At 38.3% G+C, this 22,753-nt stretch overlaps 1 protein-coding gene across 1 annotated transcript in view; it reads right to left on the bottom strand.

Annotated features, from left to right (window-relative positions):
• Positions 1-22,753, bottom strand: part of LOC146163398 (high affinity cationic amino acid transporter 1-like) — a 28,233-nt gene that overhangs the window by 2,281 nt on the left and 3,199 nt on the right. The window contains exons 4-12 of the mRNA XM_083382841.1: positions 22,225-22,380; positions 18,858-19,014; positions 17,509-17,786; positions 14,962-15,184; positions 10,139-10,278; positions 8,786-8,888; positions 7,567-7,757; positions 6,451-6,611; positions 2,599-2,707 (exon numbers count right to left, since the gene is read on the bottom strand). Coding sequence (XP_083238967.1) covers positions 2,599-2,707; positions 6,451-6,611; positions 7,567-7,757; positions 8,786-8,888; positions 10,139-10,278; positions 14,962-15,184; positions 17,509-17,786; positions 18,858-19,014; positions 22,225-22,380 — 1,518 coding nt within the window. The remainder of the gene's footprint in view (positions 1-2,598; positions 2,708-6,450; positions 6,612-7,566; positions 7,758-8,785; positions 8,889-10,138; positions 10,279-14,961; positions 15,185-17,508; positions 17,787-18,857; positions 19,015-22,224; positions 22,381-22,753) is intronic.

Genomic DNA, 22,753 nt, shown 5'->3' with positions numbered 1-22,753 from the left:
TATTTTAAAATATTTAGGATTCCAATTTTCTGCTCTATTAGTAAGCTTCCTGATAAAAAAATTATGTGTAGGTTGCGAAACACTGGGCTAGAATCTAGATGTAAATTATCGATGTGCTTATAAACAAATACGGCGCCTTTATTCCACCTTTTCTCCACGTGGCACTTGCACTAGTCCTGATATTGAAAACACGCAAGTGTTGGCCTATTGTAAATTTTCACGAGAGCTGCAAAACGATTGTTTTCCTTTGTATGGTTGACGAGGTTTTAAGAGGTAAACGCGATACATATATAGCTTCCGGGAAACTAAACTGCGGTGTTTTTTTTCGATTTAAAACGCCAGCGGTTGCGTTCAGTCAGAAAAACAAAAAACGAAGCTGATAAGAATAAACTGTAAATACATTCATTTGCAAGGCCTAGTGAACTGGCAACCACGGCTGCAAAAACGGTTGTTCAACATTTCACATGAATTACACCTGAACGGGTGCTGGAAATGCAGGTAAAAGCAGTATATCTAAAATTGTCGGTGCATTTCTTTGAAATCCGAGCGCACACGTCAAAGCGCGACTTTCAGTGACACAGTTTAGGCGAAAAATCGAATCGTAGCCAGTTTGAGTTCAAACAAATGAACAAACTGCCGCCCGCCTGCCATTCTACTTAACAGGAGTGGTCCATTTTAGTGGTGAACAACCCGTAGTCGTGTATATTAACTTTCGCGACCGTGCACACGGAAATTAAACTATTAGCTAGTGCAGCCCTAATTTCATTAAAACCCTTTTTGGCTAACAACCAAAAGAGTCATTAATACGAAAAAAATAAGATTTTCATGACCCGCGGGTCACGCCAAAAAAGAGTTCAAAAAACAAAACTAAATTGTATACTATGCCCCTTCGCAATACGCAATTTGAAAAAATGTTTTGACCTGATGGCGGCTGTGAATAGAAATTTAATATGGACTGGAAATACTAAGAAGGTCATGCACCTTAATACAAGAAAAAAACTTAAAAAAAAAGAAAAAACAAGGTTTGTGGTAGTTTTGTATTTCAAAGAATGCAATCGGAAAGGTATGATAAAGGTCAAACTCTGAAAACACCAAGAGTTCAATCATAGACGCGTAAGTTTCGTGACGTACTTCAAGTTTAAAGTTTGTGACTATACCTTTAAAACACGTCTTGGTAATATTTAAGAATTTCAATACAAACGTTAAAACATCCTTTCTTCGAACGCTCGCAAAAAGAGTAATTTCAGATGTAAAAAAATAAGAAAACTTGAATGCAAATGAAGACAACATTTTTTATGTTGTATGATTAGCTTTGTTAAGTAATCACATGTCTTAACATGTTTTTTCGAAAAGGATTAATTGATTTTTCAATAGGTTCTCCTTATGGAGTTACAATGCTAAAAGGTTTGAGAAACCCGGTCGCCATACGTAACTCACTCCAAAAGTAGGGTGCCGCTGGTATGAAAATCACAAAGCCAATAAAAACAAAGTACACTTCATTCAAAGTATATTCATTTGACAAAAGTCAGATTCTGCATTTCACTCGGCGTTTTACATTTCTACTATTTATATACGCGTCAGCGGAGCAGTGGTCGACTACGGACAATGGTTTCGGATTCAACGAAGATACAATCTTCTATATTATAAAGTACGTTAATCAGGTCTATTTTGAGCCTGTGACTCAGTATCGAAATCCCCAAGCCTAGAGTGCTCTTTATCACCTGGCAGCCTATGCACGTGCCCGTAGTATAAGGTTGTGGTAAACAGGAAGTCATACTACCGAGCAAAAGGCGCGAACTCAAACGCAAAGTCCGCCCGAACTCACACGTGAATTACGTCATTCGTTCTGGGTGTAAATTGGTGTAAGGCAGTTATAAGGAGCTCGAATATTGATTGGTAACGTGAAAATTCCGACCGGCGCTACAATGAATGTGCTACGGACATTGCGAAAATAAGGGACCTAGAATTCGGGATTTTAACTAGCTCTTAAAGATTGAGACTTCCTTCCTTTTGGTAATTGAGATTGAGCATGGGCATTTTAATTGGCATAATGGGTGTGTAACGTTAATCCGAAAGCGTCTTGAATAATAGGATTGCTACACATTAAAAAAAGAATTTGAAGACTTTTTGAAGAAAGTTTATAGGTTTTTACATAAAATTGAATCACTCGACGGGTTTTTTGAATAGATTTCGAAAATTTGTTGCTAACATAATTAAAATAGTTGTAAAATTTGTTCAACTGCGGCACTTTTTAAACACAAGAATTAAGCTGCACATAAAATAAATTCGTCATTCTAAAGCTTTTAAAAAAACACTTAAAACACCCCCAAAAAAAAGAATTTAAAAAAACACCCAAAAAACAGGGATTTGCAAATACATTTGTAATACGCTAATCAACTCAAAAACAATAGAATGATTTTAAATATTTAAAGACCGGCTACTAGCTACACGAGAAGCTTGTAAAAAATACATCTTCCGATATTATCAGAACATCACTTACGAAAAGCCTAATATCTTGTGCCAGACTGATGTGCCTATAGCCAAGGGCAAGGCTCATATCACTAGCGTTACTTGGCTCATATCACTAGCGTTACTTACCGGCTACCAGCCACACAAGGAGCTTGTACCATGTTGAGGGGGGCAGGGATACCATGAGGTAAACGTTGACCAACATGTTGAGGATGGGAACAGTCGGCACCAGGGGAACCTGCATGGAAGATGGAACGTTGTTAAGAGGAGCGATAAGATCTTTTAAAAAGCAAAAAAATCGCAATAAAATTGCTTTCTGCGATTTTTTTAAGAGTTGCCACACAAATTTATTTAAAAAACATAAAGATTTTCGAAGATCAAATAACTCAATTAAATCTCTTGACGTTTTTTAAACAAAATACGAAAACAAAGCAGTATAAAGGCCATGGGCAAGACAATTACAAATAGTGTAAAACTGTCACTTTTTAAACACATACCTTACGCTGGACAATAAATAAATTTAAAAAATATTCTAAGACTTAGAAAAAGATAGGTTTTTCAATACGAAAATCAATTTAAAATACTTTGTGGCAACCCTACTTTTGTTTCCAATTCAAAAGCACTGCGTTTTTCAAGTGCAAAATATTATACTGCGCCCGCGTCAAATCTACACTGGGTTTATCATCGTAATCAGTATTTTTAAAGGTGTTTTTTGAGGAAAAGCAAAGGTCGGTAAATTCGTCGCGGTGCCTCAAAATACAGCTGTAACGACAATTATGGGGTCTTTTTTCGCATCGGTGTTAAAACCCTTATCAACAAAAGTTTTTTTAATTGTATTTTGAGTTTAAACGCTGAGTGTACCGCCCAATGACCCATTTTATTGTGGGCAGCAAGGCAGCCAGTCGGTGAGTCGTGGATTTTTTTAGCGCGGGAAAAGTTTTTTCATTTATATTTTGAGTTTAAACGTTGAGTGTACTGCCAAGTGTCTCATTTTATTCTGGGCAGCAATACGGCTGACAGTCAGTCGTGGAGTCGTGATTTTTTTTAGCGCGGAAAAACGCGGGAAACGTGCACGTGTGGAAGGCAAACAAGGACCGGCTGCGCTACGAATGTTTGCCGTCGGTAAACAACGAATGAAATGAGGACCCTCCACTGTCGTATCGTTTTTCCTAACTTTAAGTTATTGCATATGACAACTTTAACATTGATTATTATAAACCCATGCAACAGTATTTACGAATGGATCAATAACCTAATTTGTTTTAAGCGACTAATTTAGGTAATATGGAACATCCCAGGTACATCTCAATACGCGGCCAGTTGCACAACTTTTAAAATTTTCAATTCCTTATGTTTCAACACGATATTACGAACAAATAAACAATTAAAAAAATAACTCGGACAAAAAACGTATGTCAATTTTTTTTTTTTTTTACAGATTTGTGGTTTTGTTAAGCCAAAAGCTGAGTAGACACTAGAGAGGTTTGTAAGTGATTCGGGTTATCACAGGACGGTTTTATTTCAAAGTTATTCACCGAGTTTTTGACTCCTTGAAGGCGCGTTCGCCAGAGCTGGAGGAAAATAGAGGTGATTGAGATGCGATTTCGAGATTTTGGTGAAAATCGATAATTAGGAACACGTTATTTGTAAATGGCCGTTTAATTTGTCTAATTCTAAATGGAGGAACCAGGTGGCACTACATAAATACTAGTGTATGGATTCTCGACAGATTTCGCACAACCGTGCTTCATCAGGTCAAAGTAAAAATCTTAAAAAAGTAGGTAATTTTGTACTTTGACCTGATGGTTGTGCGAAGGCTTGTCGAGAATTCAATACAACTTGTCTTTATATAGTACCACCTGATTCCTCCAGGTACATTGTGTCTAACTTGTGGCCGTTTAGCAGGGCTGCGGAGTCGGAGTCGGACTCGACGGAATCAGTTAATTTTGCTGGAGTCGGACTCGGGTTATTTTAACCAACTCCGCGGCCTCATGGATGGTTGAGTGTAGGTTTTTATTTTTTATGTTATAATTTTAATTTTGTCTTTAAAAGCATGACTCTTCATAATAAGCAGAATCGCTTCATACAATAAGTTCAAAGCTTTGACAAAAAAAATTGTTTGAACAGACAAACGATCTTTAATTTGTCGAAAGAACCGTCTCACGATTACTTTATGTCAAATTGATATTTTTGTGACAGATGATGAACATCCTAACAAAAAGTCGGTTATCTAACGTTAAATATAGGAGGATCTCAATAGACGACACCTGACAGAACTCCTTCAAAACACGAAAGGTATATTTTAAACCATGTGTTATACCACATTTGTCAAGTTAGATTAAAATTAAATAAAATTGTAAATCGAAAAAAATTTTCAATTCCTTATGTTTCAACACGATATTACGAACAAATAAACAATTAAAAAAATAACTCGGACAAAAAACGTATGTCAATTTTTTTTTTTTAATTTACAGATTTGTGGTTTTGTTAAGCCAAAAGCTGAGTAGACACTAGAGAGGTTTGTAAGTGATTCGGGTTATCACAGGACGGTTTTATTTCAAAGTTATTCACCGAGTTTTTGAATCCTTGAAGGCGCGTTCGCGAACATAATAAACCGCAGTTTATCCTATTGAAAGTGTTGGTAGCATACCATGGCAGGTTAAATGTCACACTGTCGAGGTGAGAAAAGTAGTCGCCATAGCTTAGCAAAAGAAAGCACAGACAAGTTTATGTGTTTGTTTAAGGCAAGGATTCAAATTTTTTAACGCGGAACTGCGAAAACAATTTTTTGAGTTCGCGTGGCCCAGGTTCGAAAAGAAGTTTTTTCAGAGATGATGTCAGGCCACATTTAAACTTAAGAAACCCGCTGTTTCCAGTCTAACTCGCGTGCAAATTAAAAAACTCTAAATACAATAAAGAGTACTCCAAAGTGTTTCTTAATCTTTTTTTTTTTGGAAAAAAATCATCTAATTTTTAATTATACACAAATGTTTCTATTAGACACTTATGAATCGTCCAAACTAGTCCAAGTCACCCCCAAGTTTAAATCCCTGGTTTAAGGTGAGTGGGTCAAACATGACGTGGCCTTAAAAAAATAAGTCTACACCCAAGTCAGGAAAACAACAGCTGTTTGTGCCTCGTTCCAGTTCATGGCCATAAAATCTAAAATAATCCCAGCCGTTAAACTCCCACATTGTGCAACAACTCGGCTGTGAAAGAGGCACCTGGCCCGACATTGGACAGCTGCCGTACTCCCGTTGTTTTCTCACTATTGCTTGCGATAAACACCTTGTTTTTGGTCTAATTTTCGCAAATCTTTACCTTGACCTGGCTTGCACGATGAACCCGAAGCTAGAACTCCAAAACAATAACGCTTTGCTTTGAGGATATCCGATAATTCGTGGTTTATTAGTATTCCGTTACCCGTATTTTTTAGGCAACACTTTTGCGCGCGATACGTTTAGTGGTTTCTCTTTTTGGACTAAACGTCTTTTTTCGCTCCTAAGCTAAAGTGTACTGTTTATATATATACTTGGGTGAATGTTGCTACCAGCCATTCAAACAGCTCCTCTCGTCATTGTACAACTTAGATGAAGATAACGAAATTTTAGTAGTGCTTACTCAAGGTTTACAACCCACAGTACGTTCACACTTGACCGCAACATTATGCTTTGGATACGCGGTTTCACCTGTACACAGGTAGTAGGTGAAGATAAGTAAGCCTTTCTCATTGCATCCTTGGCAAAAATAGTTATGTTACGTTTGCGTTTGCGTTAAAACTATAGTTTTTGTATTTTGTTCGTTTAGTCCGCGATAAAACCCTTATTTGCAGCTGGTGTAAAGAAATGGCAAGTAAGAGTATTATTTAATTTAAGAAAACCTTAAATTAAAGTGTCGTTTCTACAGAGTCCGCTTCTAAATTATCACCACTATTTAAAAAAAATAAAATTTTATTATCGGTCTTCCTATTGGAAAACTCGCCTTAAATTCGAGTTCCTTGGTGCTTTGTGGTTGGAAGAAGATGACGAGCGTTGTGAGAATGACCACAATCAGGAAGAGAAAGAGGAAGACCAGTGCTCCGGCGCTCCATCCCAGAGACTCCGAGAGGATGGCAATGATACTAAGGCAGATCATGGCCAGAGCTGGAGGAAAATAGAGGTGATTGAGATGCGATTTCGAGATTTTGGTGAAAATCGATAATTAGGAACACGTTATTTGTAAATGGCCGTTTAATTTGTCTAATTCTAAAGGGAGGAACCAGGTGGCACTACATAAATACAAGTTGTATGGATTCTCGACAGATTTCGCACAACCGTGCTTCATCAGATCAAAGTAAAAATCTTAAAAAAGTAGGTAATTTTGTACTTTGACCTGATGGTTGTGCGAAGGCTTGTCGAGAATTCAATACAACTTGTCTTTATATAGTACCACCTGATTCCTCCAAGTACATTGTGTCTAACTTGTGGCCGTTTAGCAGGGCTGCGGAGTCGGAGTCGGACTCGACGGAATCAGTTAATTTTGCTGGAGTCGGACTCGGGTTATTTTAACCAACTCCGCGGCCTCATGGATGGTTGAGTGTAGGTTTTTATTTTTTATGTTATAATTTTAATTTTGTCTTTAAAAGCATGACTCTTCATAATAAGCAGAATCGCTTCATACAATAAGTTCAAAGCTTTGACAAAAAAAAATTGTTTGAACAGACAAACGATCTTTAATTTGTCGAAAGAACCGTCTCACGATTACTTTATGTCAAATTGATATTTTTGTGACAGATGATGAACATCCTAACAAAAAGTCGGTTATCTAACGTTAAATATAGGAGGATCTCAATAGACGACACCTGACAGAACTCCTTCAAAACACGAAAGGTATATTTTAAACCATGTTTTATACCACATTTGTCAAGTTTGATTAAAATTAAATAAAATTGTAAATCGAAGTGTTAAAATTTTTTTCACATTATTTTCTCTAATTTTTCTCATCAAAACCGGTGAAAATCAGTTTTCCTGTGTCTTTTCAAAAAAATAGATATTAATATTTTGCCAATTCACTTAAATTACAAGCACACATAGGGTTAACACTTTTCCCTAAACTCACTGGAAACGGCCAGAGACCAGTTGACAATTTTATTGGTCAGTTTAGTTGGTCGACTGCTCTCCGGTCGGATCAGCTGACTGACGGTGAACTTCTGACGTCGGCCCATGTCGCTCTCTATCGCCGCCTTGTCGTCAATGACGTCGTCGTCGGAGGCCCGCGGCGCAAGGTCGGCCTCGGGGTCCGGCTGGTACCTGGGGGGTTAATTTAAGTTTGGTAAAGTGGGTAGGTGGTAAATTTAAAGGTTTATATAAAAAACTGATTTGAAATTTCGTGTTTTTAATTTTAGAATTTTTTAAGGAGTTTTGGATATTGTTTTGTGCTTATTTATTTTTTTAAAGTTTTTGACCTATTTATTGATGCAATATTATTTAAGACTTTTTTAACAGTCTTAAATTTTACAGTGGTATATGGCGTAATGTTTATCGCCTGTTTTATAACGGTATGGCGTAATATTTGTTTTTTCGAATGAGACATTTTATTAGCGTTTTTAATAGCGTGGTGAAATATTTAATAGCCAAAATGTCATGGCGTAATGTTTAATTTTGAAACGCTCCAATTCACATTGTTTGGGAACAAATTAAAACTGAAAAGAGCAAACACCAAAAGCGTATTTTGTTAGAGGGGTATTGCGAAATACGCGTAGTTTGGAAGTTTGTACAATACTGTCTACAAATATGTTAAATAATATATCAAATGTGTAGCCTAACGTTTTTATTTTTATTTAAATATTTTCCAACCGGTGTCACGAATGGTTTAAAGGTAAACAACCAACGAAAATGTAGAAATTTATCAAAACAACGCAAATTCGAGGTTTTTAATTTTTTCAAAATTTGTTTAATCGGACAACCCAATAATCAGTTGATAACAACTAAACCGAAAATCTGTTTGTTTTAAGGTTAGCTTGCCTAATGCGGCGCCCTGGTATGCAATTTCTCATGCTTAAGGGTGCCGATAGGTATTTGAGAATTTTTTGCACAGTTGGTAATAGCTTCTTGATACAACTTTTTGTGTACGATTAGAGACCACTATATTAAAAAAACATTTTCCTACATGTTTTAAGTTGATTCTGTTGTCCCAGTTCCATTCATAGTAAGAGTTCAGTTGAATACTCAACGAAAATTCCAGTCGGGGTGCCGAAAATCTATTTATTATTTTCGAGGGGTGCCGTAAGCCATAAAAGGATAAGAATTACTGGTTTAAAGCCATATTATCGTCTCACCTTAGAAGGAGCACAGATGCGGCGACGAGCGTGTAAGCGGCCAAGGTCCCGATCGACATGAGATCGACCAACTCCTTCAGGTCGAAGAAGATTGCCATGATTCCTGCGAGAAAAAAACAAACAGGTTAAGTTGTTGCTTTTGTGTTGAGTAAGCGACGCCCGATATGGGAAACCCTTCGAACCAGTTTATTGCGTTAAATTACCCTGAAGTTTGGAAATTTTGATTCGATTTCGCAGAACACGTATTCTAAACTTTTCATGGTTCATGCCACACAATTGGTTCGTTTTGTTTAAGTTTTATGTTGGAGAGGTTTCACTTTCCATACAAAGGCTATATTAGAAAGGTGTTTCAAAACGAAAAACGGCTTTATGCCGCTAATTTAAAAACGTATATTTTAGAGGACGATTTTGTCAAAATGGGCTAAGACACACTTTTTAACATATTTCAGTTTTTACGTATAATTTTTCGGTAAAAATGACAGCTTTTCTGAGCAGCAAAGAGCCAAAAATAATTTGAATAAATCTACAACCGCCACAGGCCAGATTTTAAAATCGTGTGTGGGCGGGTGCGTAAGGTTCTATATATGTTCACCGGTGGTGCAGAACCCATCGGTCTTTCCCAACCCGTGTATTTTTAACGGAGCAGCTAAAGCGATTTATATCGGGAACGTTAGCGTCGCGTTACGTATCGATTAGGTTACGCTTTCAGGAAGCCCACAATCCCAGCTGGTTTTTCGCAAATTAGCTCGCATAAAGCACAAGTGCGCTGCCGAGCGCTTTGAACAACGTCGATGGTCCTTTGGGCATTTTCAAAAGTCACGTCCAGTAATGCATGATGAATTGACAACTCAAGTTGAAGTTTTGGCGATTGGAATTAAAGTTCACATCGCACATGATTGAAAAAACGTGGCTATTTTGTTTTGATTCTATGTTACCTTAACTGGGACAAGTCCTAGGTTAAGCTTGGCGGTTCTTAAGCGCTGGTCAATTACCCTCGCATAGATGATTCGTTTACGGGTCTAATTGATAAACATGGGAGAAACGACTGGTCTATCCCATTTTTGCAAATTAAACTCTTTCAACTTTTTTTTTTTTTTTTTTTTTTTTTTTTAGAAATGACGAACATTAATAAAAAAGCTGAACCGTTTTATATTCACTAAAAAAGAAAAAATTGACAATTTTTTAACTAAAATCGTTATACCAAAAATGTCTTGGCTTGAAAATAACTCTTATGCGAGCAACGAACATACGCTATACTTACTGTGTTAAACTTTTACATATTTCACACCCTTTATACTATCTGAAAACATATATAAGTTAACCCAAACGCCTAGTATTTCATCGGACACTTACCGGCAAACGTCCCTGAGATGAAAGTGGCCACCAGGGGTGTCTTGGTCTTCTCATGGACTGCGGCAAGGAACTTGAAGAGCAAACCGTCGATCGCCATCGCGTAGATAATACGAGGCATGGGGAACATGGCTCCAAGCAAGCTGGAAATAAAGGCACTTTTAGGCAATGGAAGATGCACACGCAAATGTGTTCAACAACTGGGATATAGCCCTTATGAAGCTGCTTACAGACCAACGATTAAGGCTTACGTGTCATTAGTACCCCGAAAGCTTTAGCAAAGACGTAATCGCTTGTCGAAAAGCAGCTGAAATGAGCTATTGTATCATGGATCGACAGGTTCGGTGTGTCCGCGATGGCTTTCAGGCATTTTTAGGCTTAATTAATTCATGCTGAGACCACCTTTACACATGTATTCGACAACAAAAGGAGAAGGGGTTGGCGTTAATTGCTTTTCTACGACTTTGAGAGAGTTCTTCCTAAACCTCATTTGGTGTTGCGCAGGACGGTCAAAATTACTGGGCGAATAATTCTTTGATGCTTGTTTTTACGAGGCGGGCGATAGCAGATGAGCACACCGTCTGAAGTTTGCAAACCCACGCGTTTGGAAAAACCAACGCCATAAAACAGGATTTAAAGCTAAATTTAGGGAGTTTAAAGTTTCCCAAGCGCGTTATTCTATCCAGCCTGGCGGTTGTTCAAAGCCACTGTTTCTCAACCTTTTTTTACTGAGACCCACATACTAAGCCTAGATATAACAACGAAGCTTTGGTGACCCAATCGTATTCATTTAACTATTTACAAGTGAAAAAAAAACTAAAATCAAAATTCAAATTTATTTTATACAAGCCATGCCTTCGTGTTTACATCACATTTTTTTTTAATTTTAAAGAAATCTCGCTCTGGTTAGAATTTAAAAATGTAATCATGTGAACGACCAAACTAAGCGGCGCGTCAATATTTGGTCGCGACCCATAAGTTGACAAACACTGTTTAAAGCGGTGAAGGTAAAACAACATAACATGTTTACTGTTTACCCCGATTAAAAACCCTGCCCCCAAAATGGTCGAAAAAGCAGTGCTTAGTTTGACGTAATACTTGCAAAACAACTGTAAAACGCGATATTTTTAATATAGTTATACCATCGTTGCAAACACAGCTAAGATACCGCAAGAAATTTCTCACTCGTGTTGCGAAATGACTTAGCAATCGGGACGATGACACAGAGGAAATTTCGCAACTCATTTATCAAAAAGTCAAATTTGCTGACGAGAAACCGGTGTAGGCTTCTGAACCGACGGCTAGGGTTCAATGAATACTTGCTACGGAACAATACACAGAGATAAGAATTGCGCATGACGTTTTAAAAGGCAACTGAAACGTGAAGACGGTGTTTCGCAACGCAAGCCAGAGGTGAGCGTTTGGTAAAGTGCAGATTTTTGGAAATCAATAGATTCAATCTTAGATCCAACTTTTAAATTCATTATGGAGTGGCATGTCCAACGTTTTCTTTGGTCTTGTCAAAAAAACGGATCTTTTCTGAAGCTTTGTCCATGCTTAGTTTAAAAACTTGTAAATACTTTGAAATTCCTGTCTTTCCTGCTATTGAGCTTTTATTTTTGGGCATGTTGATCCACTTGGCAAAACAAAATTCAAAATATTTGCTTACTTTTATGACCGCTGTATTGAACCCAGAGTTTTGTATTTTCTCCAAATTATAAACTCGTACCAGAACATATGGAACATTTAGCAGCAGACAAACCATAAGATTTGATTTCGTCAAGAAACGTACACAAAAAAGATAAATTTTGCAAAAAAAACGAAATAATTGAACCTAATACAGTGACGTCTACATTTGACGGTCGTAAGTTGTGGCGTTTTTGAACAACACAAGTTTCAGCCTTTTAGCAGGTGTGCGAGTTATTTTCAGGAAGCGAAATTGCGTCGCTGTTCAGTAGTGTACAGTGTTTGCAAGTTGGCTTGAAACAAAAAAAAATGCCGGTCCAATGTTTGTCGATTGACGGGTTCCAGAGCTTGTAATCTTTAGAGTAAATATTTGATTAACGGCCATGCCTAAAACACTACACGGCGTAAGAAATGGCTTTGCAGGAAGAAAACACATAAAAAAACGAATGGATGCCTTGATATAAGTGGTTCTAAAACTGTGAACAACTGAACACCATTCCCATGTGTGCCTCGAAACTTATTTAAAAAACAACTATTTGTTGCAATAAAAAGGAATTCAGGCAAGCAGATTTAAATACTAAATAACCATTAGTAAATAACAGTTAATATCACGGTAGTACATATTTACTTGCCGTGTAATAAGGACGACTGCCTAGTTATAATTGTATTGAGTGTAGAACGATTGTGCGACTTTTATTTTTCAGTGAGCCGCAAAGTTTGAAAACCTATGCTTTATATTTAAAAAAAATAACGAAAAATATTTAAGGCTGCGCCTGAATTTGTAAAATCGCGATTTTATTTCATTTCAAATATGGTGGAATCGTCCCGCCTAGAATAAAGTTTGCCCATTTTTTTTCCAAAACAATTTTATCCGGACATCGTTGACACCGGGGAACAAGGAGTGATTGACAACTCTGCGCGACATTCATGTCAAAAAGGAGGACACTTCGAAAGACAGGCAGCCGCGTGAGAGCCCAAAGCGTAATGACAGATGACCACATGGTAGCGATTCTGCACAAAGGCTGGGTTCACCCACAGAAGGCAACTGGTCATTTGCTACTTCTGCGAATACGCCGATATTTGAGAGGTTTGTCCTTGAGCGTTTACAAACAGTTAACCGGTTACAGAATTTTCCAGGCCTATCAAACATCGACTGGCAATTTATTTACTTTTGCTGAGGTGACATAGTGGGCCATTAATCTTAAGTTCAACTTAAATCAGAGTCCGCTAAAAGCGATTGGGCACATGGAAATGATGAAAACAATAGAAAGTATTAAGAAAAACTTTTTTATTGATTCTGTACGTAAAGGGTTGATAAATGGCAAAAATGTTGGCGCGTCAAATAACGTTGTATTTGTCGTGTTATTAAGTTACTATCATATTTTACAGGGCATGTTGACGGTGCGTGCCTATTAAAAAACACACTATTATATAAAAAGATTGGTGTTGAAATGTGCTAAAATACTGTATCCTAAAAGCCTAAATGAAAAACTGAGCTTAGGATGCACCAGTATAATTTACTGATACAGAACGATGGAAGACTCTATTTCACGTTACGCTCATATGCCCAAAATACTCACACACGATCCGTCAGAAATTGGTGCAGTTCTAAGCAAAAAGGTCTACGACAATTAGGGCACCCAAGGATCAAAAAGTCTGACTTTCAAGACCTTGGTCCCAATGCCCTAATTGTGGTAGACCTTTTTGCTTAGCACTAATTTCTGACGGTTCGTGTGCAAAAAAGGCTTTAAACCCAGATTTGGTGCCACTCGGCTGGACTTGCACGTGGCTTGGTAAGTTGGACTTGTATGAGCCGCAGACTCACGGGCGCGACACATAAAGAGTAGATTTCGCAACTCCGATGTGCAAACACCAGTTAACAAACACAGGACAAAGGTCGCCTGTGCTTGCTTTTCAACCGGTAGCTTTGCACAAACAGCTGCTCAATTGCGAAACGTCGAAATGAGAAATAGCGTATTGCGTATAAGGTTTGCACACGGCACTAACTTTGTATCGCGACCATTTCGCGCCATAACTACAATCGAAAACAGCTAACCAGCAAACTGTAGGAATAAGTTTAAATATTGTTTAAAGGTTTTACTACCATTGGGTTCGCATAAGTCCGTTTTTTAAGACGGTTTGGGAATTTTCGGTGTTACAATTTACATCTGTGTGATATACTTTACCTTAATTAATCCAATTTATGTGGGCAAAAGCACTATTGGTTATGCTACATGTGGTTATCTAAGCTGTCAATAATGTGCCCGGGATTTTGCCGGTTAAAAAACTACCCTGGTATATGCTAACATTCTTTAAAGATCACGATATTTCGCTCAGCACCTGTAAAAACCGGCCTTCAAAGCCGAACGCCTTCAGATTTTTTACTGCTCACTTCCTAAGCAGGAAAAAAACAATTTCACGCGCGATTTTGCATGGGCGGAATGAAACATCGAGGAAATGAAGTGTTCAAAATTGATCGCGAAACAGTAAATCACGTCTCTCGTTGTACAGACGGAAAGCACGCGCGGAAACGAAGCTCGGACACGACGGCAGTTTATATTTCCTTTTTTTTTGCATTTCGACAGCTGGCCGTCTGCGATGCCTTCTTTGGCTGTTTGCGTTTTGTCGGCGTTCCACAACTGTCAAAGTTGGCGAAAAACTGTCGCAATACTAAGGGAATATAAGTTTTGTCGGTATAGTTAATATTTTGGGATTATATTTCTTTTACGGGTAAGACCAAAGGGGATTTGACCAGATTGTTGGGGGATACAAGGTTTTATTACTGGACTAGATAGACCCAAAGGCGCCAAAAGGTCCGATTTGACCCTGTAGCCCAAACAGCCCCCAAAATCTACCAATCCACATTAAAGAGAAACAAAAAAACGTCATTTTTTAAACAATTTACAAGGCAATCGAAATTACTATGCCTGGTAGCAACAGCATATATTTTGAATGACTCAACTTTTGGCCAAAATCACTTGGCAAAATAACTGCTTTTGATAAATTATAGCCAAACGGTTAAATAGATTTGCATTATTCACAAGAATGACGAGACTAAGTTGCGTTCGTCAAAGGACCAATGGTAGCTTAAGGCAATCAAAAACACAATGATAGCCGAAAATAGGAGATGAGAGCCTTACCTTGTTGATAAGGCCAAAATGGCTCCGATTGACACTGGCCATTTGGCCCACTGCATGCCCACTGCCTTGAAGGCGTAGGGAAGAGGGGCGTCGGTATCGAGCAGAAAGTAGGGTTGCATAAGGGTGAGGGTGGACGATATACCCAGGTAGGCGACACAGCAGACAGCCAGTGAAAATACGATTCCAAGCGGGATTGCCTTTTGCGGGTTGATCGCCTCTTCGCCTGTAAAACAAGTTGTTTTCTGGTTAGAGGCGTTTAATTTTGTGTTGTTGGTAGTTTTCAATAGGAATAGTCGGCAATTTGGGATCGATGCCGATACATAATGTGAAGTCCGATGCCCTATTAGAGTGGCATTGGTTTATTTCTGTATTTCAGTCATAGTTTACAATCCGACATTACGTTTTCTGTCTTGAAAGTTATTTTTGAACAATTAAAGGTAACCGAATTTTTTGCTGCTAAAGAAAACTTTGGTCGTATATTCTAAAAATTACCCGTATTTTTTTTTAAATCGTCAATTTCGCCCATTGGATCATAGTAATGACGTCATTCGGTGTCGCATCAAGCGGCCGTACGCTTTGCTCAAAACTCATTGACTTGTCTTAAAAGTCATATCAGTAAATTGCTTTACAAGGACCAATATGTTTCAAAAGATGACATGACTTTTTTAAGTTACTAGGAAAATTACAGTTATCAGAAAAAAAAACATTTTCAATAAATAGAGCCAAACGGTTAAAAAAGACCAGCCTTATTTAACAAATTCTCTCGAGAAAATGAAATGACTGAAGTCACACGACGTACTGTGGGTTGTTTCGACAAATTAGCCAAAAGTACCAATGTTATTTTTTTACAAATGCTAGCTAAACTACTGAAAAAGAAATGCAACAAAATGATAGCCGAAAACAGGAGCTGAAAGCAAATAATCAATCTATATTTACTGTTATGTGGATGTGTAGCCAAGCTGAACGTTATTTTCACGCGGTAAAAACACAACAACGTCGTATTACCTAGGGAGCGCGGCACACTGGCATCTGTTTTCGGAATTGGGAGTGTAATTTTACAGAACTGTGAGTGTAATTTCGCTGTGTTAGGCGCGAGATTCGGTTAGGCGGGCATTTGTGTTCTTAAGGGAATAGAATTACATCAAAACACAATCTCTTTTGAATGTGTTTTTAAGGTTTACCCTTTTAATTCAGTCGCATTCCTTTGTACATATATATTGTTCCCTAAACTTTATCAGTGCGAAAATGGCACAAGCACTTGGTGGTAAAAAGTAAGGCGAAGTTGCTTTTCAAAAGAGTCTATAGAATCGGCCGTTAGCGACAGATGGCGATGGTTTGAGAACTCAATTGGATGCCAAAACTAAATTTAGGGGGAATTAGGCTCTTCTCACAATTGGATTAACCTTAAAGACGACGTCTTGGTCCTACAGCCGATCTTCAGTGTTTCGTTTAAGGTAGTTTAAGGCGCGAAATTGTAAAATTCATTTTAATTAAAACACGGAGATGACTATATTTGTTAAATAATGTTGCGCAAACACTAGTTAGCCCCAAGAGATACAATGGAATTTTTAAAGCAATTTTGATATAAATATTCGTATTGCAAATATAGCCTTTAATCGCACGTGTGTCGGAATTTTGCTTAATTTCTTAGTGCGCCAGCTAAGAAGAAGTAATATAGAACCCATTGCTGGTAACTGTACTGTTATCGCAAGATGTATGTTGATATAACACACATCAACCTTATTGTAAATTGGTTTTTCTTACGCTCAGACGTTTTCCTTCGACGGCTGACATATGACGTCATATAATGATACGCCCGCCTTTGACGAATAATTGAGCACCGCAGGCATTTTTCGTCACCTAGAGTCTGACGGCACTTTGTGTCAGAAATAGGTGAGCATTTTTAGGTGATACTTTCCAGTCGATTTGACGGTTGTCACATAAATTTTAGGGAAAATAAGCTGTTACTTTTTTTAAAAATTTTAACCTTTTTACCTTATATTGTCTTTATATAACGAATGCGGCCTTCCAAACAAATATTATACGTTAAGGATGCGACACAGAAAAAACGGACAAAAGGTAAAAAATAATACAAAAACACCCCAATTTTATCTTAATATCTCCCATAATATCGGATCGCTCGACCGATACTAGGGTGGTATCGGTGCTCGACCGATACTAGGGTGGTATCGGTGCCAACCGATACCAAATTAATATAGGAATTACAGCCATGATTTACGATCCAACGCAGTGATTCAATCTTGAAAGTTAAGTTTATCAAAAATTATTACAGTATAGTTTAACAACCAGAGGTATAACTCAATTACTTAATGCCAAAGCAAATTAAAGGCCTTTGAACGTTTCAATTTTACCTATACCGCTAGTTAAAGCATAATAATGCCAGTGTCGGATTGCATATCGGGTATCGGTATAACATATCAAATATTGGATATCCCTAGGGCAAATAACTTGGATAACCACTGTTTAAAAACCTAAAAAAAAAAAAAATGAAAATCGAAAACTACACAAGGAACAGCTAAAACCCACCAGTAGTGGCGATGCAGTCGAATCCCACGAAGGCATAAAAGCATGTCGCGGTTCCCGAAATTAGGCCGGCGAACCCGAACGGAAAGAAACCTCCGTCTCCGTAGACCGACATGTCGATCTCCAGTCCTGTTGGTCCGGTGGTCGCGGCCGAGAAGTTGCCGAGTCCATTCGAGGTCGTGGTCATCAGGTCGGTGACATTGTACGCACCGTTAACAGCCAAAGCGCTGACGTTTTCTGATAGACAAGTGTACCCATCGGCACCGTACAGCTCCATGTTCCTGCGTGAGTTTGAAGTGTTGGTTGCTTCGGTCGATCAGTTGGAAATAAAGATGTTCTTTAATATTGGGTACACGATATCAACTGGTAATAGTATAGGTACTGGTGTGAAACTAGTGTGGTATCCAAGCGGATTCGTTACCAAACTTATGCTGTATTCGGTATAACAAATTTGGTACTTTGAATTGTTAGAGCGTTTTGCAAAATAAAAAGCGTACAAATTGTGTGGCATTTTCTTTAGCATGACATTTGGTTAAACTCTTTCTTCCCAGTGAATTTATTCTCGCTTATGTTTCGACCGATACTTTAGTTCATTCAGTTAATTATAGGGCAAGCAGCCTCTATAAAAGGTTTGTGCTTTTGAAAATGTATTTATTTACAATGCAATGTACAAAACAATGGTTACAACCCCCAAAAGACTACCCATCGCCTGTTAGATAGCGTCCGTCTACAACTATACAAAACTGCGTTGTTTACCACCTTATAAAAATCAAATGTTTAAAGGGAACTCTAAAACCGTGTCTACTATGGTAAAAAAACAAACGACCCTTCTAAAGCCCCCAGGGTTCGCAAAATACGCTTGATACTGAAGATTATTTAGTGTTGAACCAATGGTAATACACCGCCGTTGAAATTCAGTTAGCAGGGTTTTGAGGCAGGATGGCGAAATTGCGACGGTGAACTTTGTTGTTTGTTGAACGGCGTGTCACCACCTCGCCAACACCGCCCACTCACATGGCCGCTCATTAATATTTAACGCGGGCCAAAGTTTGTCTTGCTATCTCACTAAGCTCAGTCAAAAACTAGCGGAATAAAGACCAATTTCTACAGGTAAAACCTGAAATATTACCAGATGCTGAAACCATGCATAATAAGACATAATTTACTTTGGTGTTAACGAAACAAATAAGGTTTTGTTGTTAACACATAATTTTTCCAAACAAAAATGTCCATGAGTTATTGTCGCTGCCTTGAGCCGACTTCCATTGCTTTAATACCTTTCCTAATTTCGCATCAAAAGAAGCTCAGGCACTATGACCAGGTTTGAAAGCACACCCCAGAGTCAGACTCACGTGATGCATGTGTGTATCTCGTCGGTGGTCCACGACCAGTTGTGGAGGTCAGCCACCGAGAGACCGGCGATTGTGACGAAAAGAATGACGCAGATGTTGAGGACGGTGAAGATTTTGTTCACGGTGGCGAACTCCTTCACTCCAAAGGCGATCAGGGCTGGAAATAGAAAGTGTTGTACACCAGTCATTTAAAAATAACTTAATTAAAATTGAAGTTTTTGCAAAAAAGTCAAACCACAAAGTCTTATAAAAGCAAGTCAACTTTAAGTCATTGACATAAAAATAAGACCGTAAACTCGTCCGAATATAAGCAATAACTGAACTAAAAATACCAAAAACACAATAGAAAAACACTTCAAGCCAAGCCAAGTTATTTTGGCCAAATGGTTTAAGTGAAGTCATTCCGACTCTGATAATAGACAATATTATGTCAATCGTAAAGCAGCTACTTGTGCATATATAGGGATTCTGAATAACCATTGAATTAATCTAGGCAACGTTTTAAGATCTCAATTAATTATTTATCAGGCCCTTGTGATACCCAGGTGAACAATACTGTTGTAAACTAGTCACTTTGGAGTGACTTGAAAAAATAACCTAAGTAAAAAAAAAAATTATACAAAAACTCCCAGTGCAAGTCATTACAAAAGCAAGTCAATTTCAAGCCAAGTCATTGACATAAAAATAAGACGTTAAACTAATAAAATTGGTAAAAAATTAAGATCAATAAGCACATCATATTAAAAAAATATTTAATGAAAATGCCTAATTTTTACCACTTAATTTAAAAAGTCATTTAACTTTAAATGCGTTCCTCTAATTTTTGTTTTGTGTGTTCTTTAAGGAAAACATCACACGAAGATCTGGTAAAAAAAGTCCAGTGGAAATATACAGCTGTGGTATTACGGTCTGGCCTATACACTATACAAACAGCAACCGTTGGTGGCGTGAAACCAGACTAGGGCGGCAGTCAGTCAAGTCAAGTCGCGGAAAGACTCCGACACACTACAATCCGAGTACTTCCCGGCGACGGTAGCCCGGCTTTAGAAAGAAAAAGGAGAGCCTAAACAATGGGAAATGCGTGGAGTAGCTTTCTCGCGATTGGTCGAAAATGTGGGCGTGGCGAAGGCGTGGCGCCGGGCTTACGTTTTTCCTCTGTCGAGCTTAATAGAAAAACCTAATCGGCATGGATTCAAAGATGGTGGTAAGACACAAAAGGTTTTGATCTAACTGATTGAGAAGCAGTTGGCGTCACAATTCTACAACAACTAATGGTTTTATTGTGAGAAGTCGCTTTATTCCCGTCTCCGCTTCCATTCGTAGGCAAGTAGCCCAGTGAAGCGGTAGAAGCAAACATTGCCTTTGACTGATACACACATACACTCACTGATTGATACACAACCTCCTCATAGAGAGAGAGATTTCTATAAGTGGGGCTTGTGTACGTTCTGCAGTATACACATTTACACAATTTGTATGGTTGAACCTGAGATACCATAACAGACGTTGTACGTAATTTCGCGCTATATAAGTTACAAACGCCGGCTGAAAAAAATTATATTTACAGGGTTGAAGTGTTATATCTTATTTTTTTCATTTTTTGATGATTTTGGGTTTCATTATAGAAGCAGAATTTTGGTAACCATTACTTGGATGTGTAATTCCAAAAAGCATCTCTAATGCTAACATTATAAAAGCGCTCCCCTCTGGACAACAGAACCAATAGCGGTTTATATTTCTCACCATTGATCCATCCTACTATACTAATGTATGCTACTATAGCATTGGTAGTCATCGTACAGTTGTCTCACGAACGCCGCTTCAAGGATATCCGACGTACGTACGCGCGCTTTGTCTTCCGTCCTTCAGTTTGTTTGTTTGTGTATGCTGCGGATTGCTTCCGGCGTGGTATGCGGGATATATACCGAACACTGAGAGTGTGTGATATGTGCGTGTTGGCTGCGTCGGGCGTTTTCGGAAAAGGCGCGCAACCAATTATCGCCGAAAAAAAACGCAGGGTACGAAAATATGTTGGCACGTTCGGAAAACTAAGGCTCGCAATCGCAAGGAGACACTTCAATGAAGGAGACATTTCACACTGAATGAGTCAGAGTCCAATGAATCAAACAAAGTGGATATTTAGTTACCCAACAATAGGGCTGTAATAACCCATCCAAATGGCGGGAACTAAAACTATCGCTGTCTAAGAATCACAAAAAGCGACGCATAAATTATAATGATTAGAAGCTTAGAATTAATAACCGCCCGCTTTCGAGCTACATATTTAACAAAAAGTCGACTTTATTTGCACAGATCGTAATTGTACTTTGTAACAGTTTTACCGCATTGCAGTGTTTCGTAACCTTTTTTTTTGTCACTCCGCACCTACAGACATTTGAAAACAGGGCGGCGCACCTGGCGAGCGAATCGAGCGTGATTTTTGTTCAGTATACCGGTATTTCTCTTGAATTACTGGCTATTTTTTACTACATAGACTTCATAGTTGCATACTTTGAAAAAGACTCCAACCTTAAGACCTAAATTAGGACAATTAACTTCGGAATAAAAGACAGTTAGGAATAATGCGTAAATAAGACTAATGCCTAATAGTCGGAATAAGACCTAAATGACCACAATAAGGCCTACGCAACCTTTTATCTAACCCGAAACCCATCCATAACTATCACTAACTCTTTCTAAATCCTAACCCATTTGATAACCCCACTCATTACACCAAAGGCCAGCCCTTAACCCGAAACAGGGACAAAACAGCCAGTGTCAAAACAGCGGCGCCCAAACGTCGATGGAAAAACGGCCAATGCCAGCCAGGTGTCCCTCAATCGTCCAATACCCTCTCCCAAAAGTTATTTTGTTCATTTGGGCCTTATTACGATTAATTTAGGACTTATTCCAAATGTTTCAGTCTTATTCAGATGCTTTGGGCCTCATTCCGTCGTGGTTTTTACTGCGAATTTGGCTTTATCATGTCGATGGTCTTAATACTATGGTATAATGGGTTATTCTAATTTAGATATCATTCCTTTGTAGATATGGTAGCAACAGCATATTTATTCATTCCTTTGTAGGTCTTATTGTGTGTTCCCCTTGACAGTACTGTGGGATCAATGAGCTAAGCTTAATAAGAAAGTAAAAATATGTGTTTTATATATTAAAATGTCTTTTCCTTTTGTTCGAGACGCACCTGGCAGCCTTCCATGGGCCACCAGTTCGCAGCGGCGCACCGCAGCCTTATTGTGTGGCAGTTAATACGGGCAAGTTTAACTTGGTCAAAAATAGCGAGCACATCAACGTCGTTATACCAAATAACAGAAAAAAAGAAAAAAAACACACAAAAAGGATTTCTCACCCGTGAGAATCATAATGATGAGAAAGGAAAATAGGTCGGGGTATTTTGCGAGTCCCGGTACGTCCATAGAGCAGCAAGTTAACATCGCTGATTCCATCTTCTTGTCAATAAGCGCGTCGAAGTTCGCCGTCCAAGCCCTGGCCACACTCGCCGCACCTACGTCACAAAAGGGGTCAAAGATTAGACGAGCGGGGTCAAGGGTCAGAGGAAAAGTCACGACCCCATGTGTAACGACAAACTAAGGTATACGTGGTTACGGTGGTTCTTGTACCTTTTTAGGATCGTTCGTTTCTAGAACTTAATTTTAATCTGTATTTTAAAACTATGAAAAAACGTTTTGCATTAAAGAATGATGAAATTACGTAAAAATAGCGTAATAAATTGAATTTAAGTATCGATTAAAAGTAAAGATTTGAAGCTTCGTTTAAGTGATCAAATATAGAATATAAAGTCATTGTCAACATTGGTCCATTAAAAAGTTAAAAAACACTGATCAATGATGTTTCTTACGGCTATCTTCGGCGATCAA

This window comes from Ascidiella aspersa, chromosome 2 (genome assembly GCF_963924565.1).
Source record: "Ascidiella aspersa chromosome 2, kaAscAspe10.2, whole genome shotgun sequence".
Taxonomy (NCBI): Eukaryota; Metazoa; Chordata; class Ascidiacea; order Phlebobranchia; family Ascidiidae; genus Ascidiella; species Ascidiella aspersa.
Note: the sequence above shows the minus strand (reverse complement) of the source record. Positions and strands in the feature narration are given on the sequence as shown.